Here is a 13,628-nt window from a genome sequence, read left to right on the forward strand (position 1 = left end):
CACTTCAAGCGAGGTACTTCAAGGTGCACCTTCCTACCAAAAAGTGACCTTATACTGAGAATCACAACAGTAATTTCCCACAGACTATTTCACAGGAGCAAAGTAAAAGGGGGCCTGAATGTATTTTATTGGCTTTAAAACACTGGAAGACAGCTGCAGGCTGGTGCTAATAGAACATTCTGTCTAGCACATACAAATTGTGGAATTACATACTCAAACTTGATTAAAAAAAATAGATCTCACTTCCTTACACCAGAGAAATTACATATAGAGGCAATACATTACATTAACCTGAGAATCCTTATATTTGGATTGCACTGATCACCACTAAACAGAAAGCATGCCCTGGAAATTAAGTCACACTTCTCAGAGACTCGTCACATGAAAAAACTTTTGAATCCATGCAAAGAACTAGCTAAAAAGACCATAGACTAGATCTTGACATAAAGCATTGAAAATTCAACAAGTTTTTTTAAGTGTTAACAGAGCATCAATAATGGCAAAATAAATCTAATCAGCACTGGGGGGGTGGGGTGCAGAAGGACAGGAAAGACACTTTATATTTTTGTTTCTAGGGAAACAAGGGAGGAAGTCTTCAGTAGTAACATTAAGCTTCTCCTTACTTTGATACATGTAAATTTAGTTATTGCTTTCTTCAGCAATTGATTTTATTCCCAGTCCCTCTGGAGGTTACTCAGTAGCAAATTAACAATATCTCACCTAAAGTATCTCATTACAGTGATTCTCTGACCAGGTCCCAGGATGTCAGTGAGCTGCCTTCCTTGCAACATCACATTAAAATACTGTCAGTTTAAAAGAGTGGGAGTAGGCAATGAGAGAGGACACGTGGTTCCAACACCCCAGCACAATAATTAAAGTCAGGAGATCCATTCATAAGAAACAGCTCTCGAGTATCATTAAAACTAGAGATGCAGTCTGAAGCTTGGCAGGAGTAAGAAACAGACCCTGGCATTTGTACACATTCCAAAACAAAGTCACTTTCTCTAAGGGAAAGTGTTCCCTGAGGTACTCTGTTTTAGGGAATATACCAACTCCCAAAAGTGCTATTCGGAGCTGAACATATGCCAAGAAGATAACCTGCTTCAAGTTTGTGATATATGCTCTGCATCCTGCAGTAGCCAGTAGGTTAATTACAAGCACTCAGTATGGAGCCTTTCCACTACATTTTAACATTAGTCCTACAGCAAGCAAGGTTTGGGATAGAAGATATTGTTTCAACGTCCTTTTAGTCTGCAACTATCAGAACAAACAGAGAAATTCCAAGACAGCTCTGCTTTGAGCAAGAGGTCACCTAATCTAGATTCCAGCACAGAAGGATTATACTTACAGTTTTACTATGATTCTGCAATAATACAAGCTTGGAATACTAGTACTTTTAAATTTTGTTATCTACATCTAGGTAAAATTATTCAGAGTGTTAAATCCAACAATGGTTTTGTGCTGGGTTAACTTTGGCTGGATGCCAGGTGCCCACTAAGTCTCACAGCAATTGTGGTCACAGGCAATACAGACTCGACTCAGGGAAATAATTTTTATTGCCAATTAAAAGTCCGAGTAGGGTAACAAGAAATAAAAAACAGACCTTCAAACCCCTTGCCCCCTGCCTCACTTCTCCCCAGGCTTAACTTCACTCCTGGTTTCTCAATCTCCTACCCCCCAGCAGCACCAGGGGATGGAGAATGGGAGTTGGGGCCAGTTCATCCACCACGTTGTCTCAGCTGCTCCTTCTCCCTCAGAGGGAAGACTCCTCACACTCATTCAAGCCTAAAGTTAAGAAATTTTCTAGGTTCACTCAGGATACAAAATTCATACTTTACACATACACATTTTAATACTTCGTTACTACCACTGCTTTAAGACCTTGAAAACTTTTAGAACAGAAAAGATACTTTCTCTTGATACAGGAGTGTCATCAATTCTACAGCCAAGAATTTTCCATAAGCATGCTGGATCAGAAACTAAATGACACTACATACACACTTTCCCTTCAGTCAAAATTACAAGTATCTCCTCCACCCAGACAAACACTAACTTTTGCATGGATGTTTTCACTGTTTGCCTGGGCAGACTCTGGGCCCAGGCTTCTAGCAATTTTCATGGCACTGCTTTCCCTATTAAGAAAGGACTAAATGAATATTGGAAGTTAAACTACCAAAACAAAACACAAGACTTTCAACTTTTCATCCTCTCTGGATTTTCTCATTGTTGTTTTAAATATTTAATGACTCAAGAATTAAAAGATAAGTAATGGTTTTGCAGAAATCTCAAAGTTTTTCCTCATATCTGACTAGATGAAAAGAGATAGCTAAATCAAATATAAATTCTCATTTTTCAGTGCAGAGAAGCAGCCTCCTTTTCCTTCTGAATTTGTCCTTTAAGGTTGAATATACAAGAGAAGTGTTCTTAAACTAATTCAGAATAAGTATTTTCTATGATTAAGTCAATTCACACTGTCTGAATGACAATTAGAAATTATTTTGCCCTTCAGAAACAATGGCTTCTGATGTCTTTCTGTGTAACAGGTTGGTTCAAAGTAAGCTGACTTGAGAAAAATCACTGCCTCATAGAAAGGATTATTTTTAAAAGGTTTTTAAACTGAGTTCATAAGCTCCTTCACCCAAACACTGCTTTGCAGTGGCATTTCTTGTCAGGAAATCAAATTTTCTGGGAGCTGAAGGCTTGTCTAGCCTTGCCTGCAAGTCACGTTAGTTTCCATTGCTTTAAGTAAAGCAATTTAATTGTGGGTTTTAATAATTGCTACTTTAATTCAAGGTGTAGAAAGAGTGCAGTTCATTGCCCAGGGTGGTCATTTTCTTTCTCTCTATTGGACCCCTGTGGGATTTAAGTACATAAAGAGAAAGGTTTGCTTTTGAAGAATCAACACTGTATTTAACAGACACAGACTGATGTTAGATAGAAATATATTGAAAACTTATGAATAAACAGACTTTCTTAATGAAGGAAGATTAGCCTTCATTGCTTACGAGGTGAAGCACAAAAAAATCAAACATAATTGTTTTCACCCACAGTGCAGGAGTTGGAGTGGATAGGAACCAGAATAGACAGAAATAAAATTAACTATTCTCAATATACTGTAAACTTTTGAGATTTGCAGAGTAATGGAGAAATACAGGTAAGTCCAGTATATATCATCAAAATAATTCTTAATTTCCCTAGCAACTTCTAAGCAGTCCTGGATTTCAAGTCACCAGTTTTGCATCACACATTTATACTATGATATAAATTACCTCTTACTACAAATAAGGATACATAAGCCACATCTTTCTAGATTAAGACAGAAAAGTAGAAAACTCCCACTACAAGAGTATCATGAGGGAGTTGATAAAGGGGCAAAAAGATTGCCAGCCTGTAGCACCATAGGCAAGCAAAAAAACAGCATCCATTGGCAACTGATTATTCCAAACATCTTTCTAATGACTTGAAACATTCAAACTCCATCACTATTACAAGGGCCCAATTTCTCTCAGTAAAATGTTGTAGGCTGCTTCACTTTAGCACTATGGTTGTCAAATAAAGCCAAATTTTATGTTTTGTGTAATAACGTTCTGATTTTTGTCTAGCTCAGTAACCACATAAAAAGACAGTCAAGCTGAAAATTAGGCTAGAAAGGAAAGTCTGCATAGCTCTGCTTCATTTTCTCCATAAAAGTACTAAAAAGATACTGTAATGTCTGTCACAGCAGCAGTTCCTCAAACACTCTGAGCTGAAGGGCCTCTATGAAGCTTCATCTTCCTCACAAATGGCTCTGGAGTCTCAATCTCCCAAATGAAGCCATTCCCCCCAGCTCTGCTGGTTACTTGCCACGGCTCTCAAGCGAGTCTGTGCAGCAAATGGACCAGCCAAACCTCTATTTCTTCTTCCAGAGCCAATAAGGTGATCTTATCTAACAGAACTACATCTCCAAATACAACACCAGGAGGTGAGAGATGCAGCCTCTACAGCAGAGAAAGATGTCAAGAGATTAAAGTCTTCATTTCATTCCAGTGAAGCATTTTAACGCAAATCAAGGATTTCCTCCATGATCTCTGTTCCTTCTGGAGAAGGGGTGTCCACCACATACACAGACCTCAGCTGCAGCCAAGGACTGTACAAGTCAGCTTCTAAAAGCACTCAAATTCTGCAGGAAGCAGTAATAAAAAACCCACATAAACACTCCTCTTTTTCAGTGGTGTGGTTTAAAACTAAGATTCTCCTTGCTAACAAGCTAAAGGCAGCCCTGTAAAACACGCACTTTACAACACATTTAATACATTTCAGCAGAAAGTCCTGACAGATACACACTGGCAAAGGGACTTATTAGCCTGTTTTCACCTTAGCTTACCTTGGGGAAAGTTAAGAGGGGAGAAAGCAGGGTTTCAGCAGAGCTGCAGTAGCAAAGCTTATCTAGTATATGCTGGGGTCATGTTAGACGAGAGTAGGACAGTTCTGCAGGTCCAGCTATGCCCCAATAAAAGGAATAATTTTGTAGATAATAATGTAGAACCAAAAGTAAGATAGCCAAATGCATTGCAGAGAGATGCCTTTTACAGTGCTAGGAGTGAGAAGAGATTGAAATTCAACTCTGACATTTTAATTCTCTGTAGAGATTAGGTAAAAGAAACAAAATACAGTTGAGAGACTAAACTATTTTCCTTCCCCTCCAAATTGGAGGAGACAAAGAAATCCAACAGCAGAGCTGCAATAACCAAGAGCCTTCAAGTGACCTGAAATCCATAGCTGTAAAGCTCCTTTCTTTCTGACTCATAACACTCTTCAAGTAAAAAAAAGTAAAATTGCTGTCTACATTGCCACTACAATTTATTTCTTTTGTTCCATTATAACAAAATAACACATATACAAACACATACTGCATTAGACACCCTCCACAAAAAGGGAATCACAAAATTAAAATTCTGAATGCTGCTGTGCTGACAGCATAAGAGATTAAGTAAAAGTGTAAAATCTGTGATATAGCTTTGCAATTATCTAATTGCTCTTTATCCATCTCTCCTAAAATTAAGATCACATTCCCCAGTTTTTGTTTCTTGCAGCCTCTCACAAGTTCTCCAAGAAAGACTCAGTCAATTGCAAAGCAATTTTTTTTAAAATAAGCATTAGATTCCTTTTTATAACAGGATCCTTTCCTGTTCAGCTCAGCTATGTTTATTCTAATGACAATTCAATTCAATTACATCGAAGCTTTTTCTCCACACATCAAACAACTACACAACCAGGATGCTCAGCACACCACCTTTTTCAGAAGCTGCACTGTACCAATGATATTAAGTAAGGTTTAATTGCATTGCAAACCTTTCCCAGGAGGGTAAAGGATAAAGCATTCTGCCTAAAGTGTCTTTTCTCAAAGTACCTTGTCTGGTGTCACCAGTGGCAGAGGCTGCTCTTCATTCAGTGCCCTTGTGCAATACTATTCCTAGAACATGTGAGCGAGTGTTATCTGGATATCTTGTTCTGTGCTGATATCAGTGGAGAGTTTACAGAGCTGATACAACTGGAAGAGGAAGCATCTTAGTGAATGAAAGGTAAAAATGCACAGTGTATCTTCACTGTATGTGTGGAGCAGATACCCCACTTTGCCCCAGACTGAAAACATGCACATTAGATTTGCTGGGATGTTATTGATGTTTTCAGTTGTTTTATAATACAGAAAAGTTTTCACATGTTCTAGTAAATCCAAGAGCAGTTAACTGCATTACAGTGTCATTGCTTATTCACAGTAGGAAAAAAAAAAATCATTACAAAAATTTACGTTTACTGTTAAATAAATTAAATAACACTTTGTCCCAGGAAAACTTCCCTATCTCTTTTGAAAAAGGTAACTAATAATTGCTTTCAGTGAATAGATTTATTCATTCATTGGGGAAAATGAAAGCCTAGGAAGTTCCACTGAAATATCAGCATTTCCATCATGTGGAAAAAATGACTAAAATACATAATGATTTTGTATGCATAGCTGCAAAAGATTCTGTTGTGGTCCAAATAGCTCTCACATTCCATTTCATTCAGATTCCCTGGATTTGTTTGTATTTTATTATGCCACAACACAACTTGAGATATGTTATTTTACTATATGTCTTTAATTAAGAGCCATGAAAGGTCAAAATCAAAACATATGACAAATGGCAAGTTGGAAGCAGAAGGGCTTGAGCCTTGATGTTATAAAACCAAGTCTTGTGCATGACTAATCAAGACACATCCACGGAATTTCAGGATGAAATACTTTCTGAATCCTAAAAGCCAGCATCCCTTTCTTTCTGCTTTTACAAACTTAGATTTTGTAACTAGAAAGAGGCCCTGCCAGTTATGAAATGGAAAATAATAACTACCACAATAAAATAGTTAGGACAAACAAGAGAAACACAGCTGACCATCACTTAAAAATTAACTATTAATCGTGTACATTGTCATTAATGACATGGTAGCACATATTTATATATATGGTAACCTTTGAAAGGAAAAAAACCTCAACGAAACTTAGAGAACTTTCACAAATAATACATTACTTCCTTAAACACAAATAATAGCCATCTTGCCAGCCTGCCCTACCATATTTGAACAACTGTTTTCAGCCTTATACTTCTAGTCAGACTGGAATTATAATGGAAGGCAAAGAAAAAAGACATTGCTGAAAATGATTTAATTTTTAGTAATTCTGGGCTGACAAGGTCTATTTACACGTTAAAAATCTAGGCCTTAACTATGAGGGAAACTTCTTCTCACTGTAAGTCAACAGACAGTCACTAACTTCAAGTGAGTTTCATAGATAGCCCAATTCAAGGATCTAGCCCATTTATGTTATTTAATTAAACAGATTTCCCAGTCACAACTTGCAGTCACTTTTTCTATAACACAGTGCAAGTGTAAACCTGCCAGGAGAGGGGGGGGGGAAATCAGTTTATAAAAGAGCTAGTTAGCTTATATACATATATGTAAATTTATATTTATTTATATTAAAACCACCAGGACACTTAAGTAATAATATTTCTGTTAACATACATAAGAACTCATATCTTTTACTGAAAGCATACAACAAATAAGCACTTTTTTTTAAGCACTGACTTGAAATCAGTTCACACATTGATGACACCATCTTCCAACTCATTCATTTTCTCACTCTTAAGTAAAACCATTCTCAGACTCCCAATTACTTTTACACTGTTCATCAGTAGTTATCATTCTACATCAACGAGTCTGCACAAGAGTGCACAGCATGATCCATACACTACTCACCAAGTTCAGACTATGGGCTATGAAAACCCAGCAATAAAATCAGAACAATGAAATCCATCCCTACTTGAGTATAAAACACAGAGGGTGTTTTTAATAACCAGGATTTCCCTATGATGTGCACACTGGCAAGTGACTCTCAGCTATATTCTGCCACTTCTTAACTGATCACACTATTACAAATAAGCTGGAGCAAAGAAGGTACAACTTTTTTATTTGAAACGTGCATTAAAATGTTGAATAACAATTTCAGATATTATTTGAATAAGGACTCCAGAATGACATGAAGCCATCACACCAAATTTATCCTGTTGGGGGGAGGATTCTGACGAAGGATCCCAAAACAAGATTCACAGAAGAGACAGTGTATGTGAATAATACTGCTACAGCATTTAGTCAACCCTTTCTGACAAAGGGAGGAATAAACTGCTGATCCTCATTAATAGGGCTCAGCATAATTTAGTGTTATCACAGGAAATTCAAGGACATCAGAACATCAAAGTGTTGAGAAAACCATCAGACCCTTCTGACAAAAGACCAGTGGGATTTATGTAGGTTGGAACAGAGGCATCTCTCTCTTTCCCCCAACCCCATCAGCCCCTGGGTCTTCAGTTAATCATAGCTCACTGCAAATCCTAAAAGAGAGGCTACAGCACAAGGTGATGTTAAGAACCAGAAATTGCACCATCGTTTTTGCTCCTTTCATTGTTTCTTCCAAGGTAGGGGACTGCCTACATGGCCACCACAGTCCTGCTCCCAGGCCCCACAGACTCCCTCCAACCACACACATGGAACTGTGCCTGGATGCTTTCCTGAAAAGAGGAAGGGGCCACATTTATGCACACAAACCTCCCCATCTTCAAACCCCACCTGCTAAACCAGTGAAGCCCTGTAGGTGGGACTGCCTGGGTCCTCCTTTGGGGTGGGAGTTCAGGCAGGCAGCCTGGGGTGAGGTGGGACCGAGCAGAGCAGCAGAACTGGTGTCACAGACAATGTGGAGACAGGCAGTTCCCCATAGCAGTAAGCACTGGTGGCACACTGGTATCACTTACACTTGGGTTCCCACCTGGGCACAGTAAGAAGGAGGAGTAGAAGAGGAAGGAAGTATATTATGGCTGGTCTTTGCTTTTTCAGAGGGCAGATGAAAGGTCTACAAAGTTTCACTGTAAAGGAATGCACTTCAAAGGAGAGTTCAAGACAAATAAGATTTTGTCAGCTCTAACTACAAAATGGAAGGGGGGAGTCACAGAAATGTACTCTACACTTATCACTAACATATTATGACTTTTCAACTAGAGAGTAATCCTAAAGAACAGCAATTTGAACTCATTCTCCTTTCCAAGTAAACTTAAAAAAAAAAAAATCAAAAAGAGAAAGGAATTGTAAAAAGCTGAAGTTAACCCAGTTAGTGTGAGCATTTTAGTGAAATGCACCAGCCTTCTTAGTTAATTTTCCCACTCCTTAACAGCTGGAGGTCTTAGTCAAATACCTTGAAACCTGAAGCCAGGGATCACCTCTCCCACCTCTCAGTTTCAAGGCCCTGCCACTCCAGGAAAGCTGGGATAGCATCTCTCTCTCAAAGACACAGATGAAAATTCTTCTCCAGGTCGTTTACTGTGCACTCCCTGCTACAGCGCACGCATTTGCCATCTCCGTTAGCACCTCAGCTCGGGTTTTACGAAAGCAGAAATACAACCCTCGGGAAAACTAAGCCCCAGGTTGAGGCACAGTATCCTCCGGCAAGCCATGCCCACATGCCACGGCCAGGTGCGACTCGGGGCGGCAGGTGATGGCTCAGTGGCTAGAGCTCAGACACCTTTTCACGGAGGTCCCGTGGGGAGGGGGAAAGGCAAGGGGGAATCATTCCTCCTTTGTCCCGGAGGAACAGCGGGTTCAGAGCCCGCACAAAGCTCCCCCGGGCTCCCCCCGCCCCGCACTCCCGCTCGCTCTCCTGCCTCTCCACAGCCGCCGGCGGTCCCGGCCGTGAGGGTCCCGCGCAGCGCCGGCCCGACGGCACCGCGGGGCTTTGTGCGGGGACGGGCCGCCCGGGAGCCCCGGCACCTGCGGGAGCCCAGAGACCCTCCGGCGGGGCCCGGCCGCGCCGCCGACCCCCCGCCCGCCGCAGGAGCCGCGGGGCTCCTGTCAGGGGGAGCCCACCCTCGGCCACCCCATCCTCGAGGCTCCAAAGCTCCCCCCGAGGCTCCGCGCGGCGGCCGCGCCCGGCGGGGACAGCGGCGCCGGGCAGCACCCGCGGAGAACAAGGAGGGCGCCCCGCACTCACCGCCGCCGCCGCCTCCTGCGGCCCCCAGCACCCCAGCAGCACCAGCACCAGGCAGCCGGCGGCCAGGCTGCAGCTCCGCCACCGCGGCTCCATCCCGCCCGCTCAGGAGCTCCGGGGCCGGCCCTGCGGCGCGGGCATAGCCCGGCGGGGCAGCGCGGCTCCTGCAGGCGGCTCCCGCCGGCCGCCCCGATGGCAGCGCCCGCCCCTCTGCCGCACTCGCCCGCTTCTCCCGGCTCAAGTCCTCCCGGGACTACAGTATTCCTCCGCTCCGGGGGCGGGCGGGCGGTGTGGGGCGCGCTGCCGCTCCGCTCCGAGGGGGCCGCGGTCCCCCGGCACCGCCCTGCCCCCGGGCGCCGCGGTTTTGTCGGCTCCAAGGGCGGGCGCCGCCTCTCCCCGCCCCACACCTCCACCGGGCGGGCAGCTGGACCCCGGACTATTTTCTGCAGCGGAAGCCGCTCTGTGTGCGTGTGCGGGCCAGGGGGAGTTGTTGGCAGTGCCGGGTCGCCCCTCCGGAGGGGCGGGTGCGGGGCTCGCCCGCGCTCGGTCCCGGCCCACCCGGCCCCGCTCAGGTGCGACGCCTCGGCGAACACCGCGCGAACTTCCTGCCCCGGCACGCTGCGAGCGCCTGGAGGGGCTGCGGAGCCGCGGGAAGCGAGTAGTGACCGAGCGCGGGCGGGCAGCGCTGGTGGCTCCAGCCCAGTCGCTCCTTGGGGCCGGGCACCCTCAGTGCTCCGCCGGGAAGGAGCCCCACGGTGCCCTGCCCGCCCCGAGTGCCGGCGGACCCTGCTCTTCCTCGGCCGTGCCCGCGGGCTGCCCGGGCCATGGGGCGCGCAGGGTGAGTGCCGAGCGCTGCCCCCCCGCTCCCCGCGGTGCCCCCGCGCCCCGCCGTGACTGTCTGTCCCTTTGCCTCCCGCAGGGCGCTGGTGCTGCTGCTCCTCTGGCTGGGCGCGGAGCTGGCGAGTGCGGTAAGTGCGTGCAGGTCCAGCGCTCGCTGGAGGTGAACGTGCCCGGGCGAACCTGTCGGGGTTTGGGCATCCTTCGGCCAGAGAATGGACACGTCCCCGCTCCCTGGGAAAGATGCGCGGATATTTTTTTAATTGCTGTACACCTGTGCTCCGAAGTCCCTTTGTGCCTTTCGTCCGCTCGACTTTGACTAGTTTTTGAAAAGTGTACTGGGGTGAAAGACCATCTGTGTGCGGTGTAACAACTTTCAGTGTCTGAAAGCGTGATCGGTGTCTCACTTTGTACCTGACTGGCTTTCGTTCTCTTTTAGCCTCTTCTCAAACTTTTCTGTTAAAAGCTGACCCTCTAGGTCCTTGTTCACGAGGGATCCAATCCACAACACATCATAACTAAGTAAAAGTGACGTGAGAAATTAAAGGATTAAGCTGTTAAGTGTTGTATCAAGGTTCACGACTATTAGTAAATGTGTTTTAAATTCCAAGTTGTTGTACAGAAGCAATGACTTTATGATCTGTCAATCTGACAATTTTATGACATAAACATGGATTTTCTCTTGCTGTTCCTAATTAATGTTTAAATAGATTAGTAGGTGATTGCAGGCTTTTTAAATGTTTATAATTTTCTTCTTTTTGGCGTTATAATAGATTTTCTGCAGCTGGGATGCTGCAATTCTTAGCCCACTCAACTTGTGAATGAAAGAGTCCTTTGGAAGATCTGTAGCCTAAATTAAGTGTCCAACTGATGTAAAGTCAGCAGTTAAAAAAATGTCTTTGTTATATTGTAATGTAAATTAAGATTGTACAGTAATGGTTGTGGTGTGGATTTTACAGCAAGTATACAATAGTGATTTAATGGAAGTAGTATAATATGCTTTAAGCAAGTTTATTTTAATTCAACTTTGGACAGATTTCTAACAAAGCCAGTTAAAACGTGTTCTTGACTTGGCAGCCAATGTTTTTCTACTGCTTTTGCTACTCTTCTGATTAAAATTTTAAGAAATTAGAACCTTCCTGTGCAACTGAGAAGAAATGTTTTCAAAAGTCTTTAATAGCAGAGGGGTTTATACTTTTCATAAATATGAAAGGCTTGATTCTGTTTTGCATTTTTTATAATCAATTGCACTAGTAGAATTTCATCATCCTGATCAGGTGGTAGTTACAAGCTTTAATCTTCTCAAAGATTAAAAGATTAGAGAGTTTTATTTAACAAAACCAAGAACTGTTCTTCTGAGAGTTCTTACTATAGTGGAATCTGGGTGGAAATGACTTTTATAAAGCACATATTTTAAAGGCTCTTTGAAGCAAATGTGTGACACTTTATAGTAATTTTTATAAGTTCTTGCAGTATGGCAGTGAAATTATTCCTGATTGATGCAGATGTAACTGATAGCAAATTTAAATAGTTTGCTCCGATTTTGCTTCCTGTCTGTTGGAAAACACATCTCTTAAGCAGTCAGATTTCTGTTAGTTCCTTGACATCTTTCATTGCCCATAAAGGGACTCTGTCAATTTAAGTCTATTGTGATGAATAAGATTAATATCTACTTGCTATTTCTAAGTTTGTCTGACAGTTTTCTTCAGGGTTAGAAAACAGTCAAAATCTTAGTTGCTATGTAATCAGTCTACAACTATGAAAAAGAATCAGAAATAGGTCCTTAAAATACCTAGTGCTCTGCATGTCTAAGCAGTTAATGGATTTAATGATTTTTATTAAAAATGCTGTCAAACATGCCCAACAAGAAAGATTAAAACTCTGTTTTTGTGAACTTCAGATAGGGTAGTAGGTTAATGACTTTCTGGTATCACTGATTTAAAAACACATCCTAAGACCTTCCAGCATGAAGTAAGCTGTTAAGAGAAAGTACTGGGGATGGAACTTGCAGTAAGCAGAGCTTTCTTAGAAAAAGCAAGATCTCTGGAACAGTTCTTAATAGTCTTCTGGTATATAATTTGAAGTGACAGAGCATAGTGAAGTACCATGGTAATAAAATGAGGTTAAAGCTTTAGGTTAATAAGGAGTAATAACTTCTAGAAGACAATTCACAGAGACAGTCTGCTTGTTACTGGAGATGGTGTCATTTATAACTGTTGTTCATATTTTCTTTCATTAAAAAACCCAATTTCAATAATGTATCTGTTGTAAAGGAAATGTCCATAAAATATTGTTCCAGTTCTTGAGCACTCTTCAGGAATGGTACTGTGGACAGGACTACTGTAGGCAGTGGCTGACATGTCAGGCCAGCACCTTCAATAAAGTTGTATCAAAGATGGCTTTGCCACAGAGGTCTCAGTTATGAAGTGTAGTCATCCCCTTTTCTGTAAGAAAAGGATTTTAAAGGGTATCTGAATTAATTTCTCGGTTTATAATTATTTTCCCTGGGTGTAAATGATGATCTATTTTGAATGGCAGTACAAAATTAGTCTTGTAATGCTAGCTATATTTTCTTGAGCCAAATGTTGAAAACACAGATGACTTGCAGTTACTTTGCAGAGACTGTTACCTCGTTTGTAGCCCAGTTGCTGGGAGTGACCTAAGAGCTTCCCCTGCTAGCTTTCAGCTGCAGTCACTCTAGAAGCTATGCTTCAGTCGTGGTTTCAATCTTTTATCATCAATAATTTGCATTAATAGTTAGCCAGGAGTGTCAGTACAAAATGCTGTATATAAGTAAAACAACATTGTAGTACTGTCCTTGAGACATTCATTGCACTCAGACAAACGACAAAAGTTGGTCCAGAACTATGGGGGATAAGACATGCTAGAGAGGCAGGGTTTTGCCTTGGCTGATCACTGTCCTCCCCTGAGGCTTTTCCAGGCTACAGGGCAAAATGGAGTTTTTAGGAGAGGGACTTTTTAAAAGATAATCAGAGTTTTGCTGATGTTTTGGGGTTTTCCTCTCATATATGTGAGGTGGGGCATGAGCTGAACATGGTCACAAAACGCAGAGACAGCCTCTTGCAATGAAATTTGAGATTCACATCTCTTCACAAAGCTCTCAGCTGAGCTGCATCATAGTCCTAGCAGTCATTCTGAGCCCCCCTGAGAGCATACCTGGCATACAGGTGAGGTGATAACTCCTCATTTGTTTCCTTCCTGTCCTTGTTCAGCTAGTTGAGTGTAT

At 42.6% G+C, this 13,628-nt stretch overlaps 2 protein-coding genes across 5 annotated transcripts in view; one reads left to right on the forward strand and one right to left on the reverse strand.

Annotated features, from left to right (window-relative positions):
- The window catches only part of COL4A5 (collagen type IV alpha 5 chain), an 80,799-nt gene extending 71,039 nt beyond the window's left edge, over window positions 1-9,760 (reverse strand). For 2 of the 3 annotated variants that reach the window (XR_007904450.1, XM_051786974.1), the window contains exon 1: window positions 9,548-9,757. Coding sequence is in view for 2 of the 3 variants with exons in the window: in XM_051786974.1 (XP_051642934.1) it covers window positions 9,548-9,640 (93 nt within the window). In the remaining variant the exon portion in view is untranslated. Of the gene's footprint in view, window positions 1-9,547 lie in introns of all 3 variants that reach the window. The other variant, XM_051786992.1, reaches the window with a different exon arrangement.
- The window catches only part of COL4A6 (collagen type IV alpha 6 chain), a 117,330-nt gene continuing 113,426 nt past the window's right edge, over window positions 9,725-13,628 (forward strand). The window contains exons 1-2 of one of the 2 annotated variants that reach the window (XM_051786951.1): window positions 9,725-10,116; window positions 10,464-10,512. In XM_051786951.1, the coding sequence (XP_051642911.1) occupies window positions 9,737-10,116; window positions 10,464-10,512 (429 nt within the window). In that variant the 5' untranslated portion in view covers window positions 9,725-9,736. Of the gene's footprint in view, window positions 10,383-10,463; window positions 10,513-13,628 lie in introns of both variants that reach the window. The other variant, XM_051786960.1, reaches the window with a different exon arrangement.

Source organism: Manacus candei, unplaced genomic scaffold, assembly GCF_025592945.1.
Source record: "Manacus candei isolate 608988 ecotype Guabito, Panama unplaced genomic scaffold, ASM2559294v1 h1tg000003l, whole genome shotgun sequence".
NCBI classification, from domain to species: Eukaryota; Metazoa; Chordata; class Aves; order Passeriformes; family Pipridae; genus Manacus; species Manacus candei.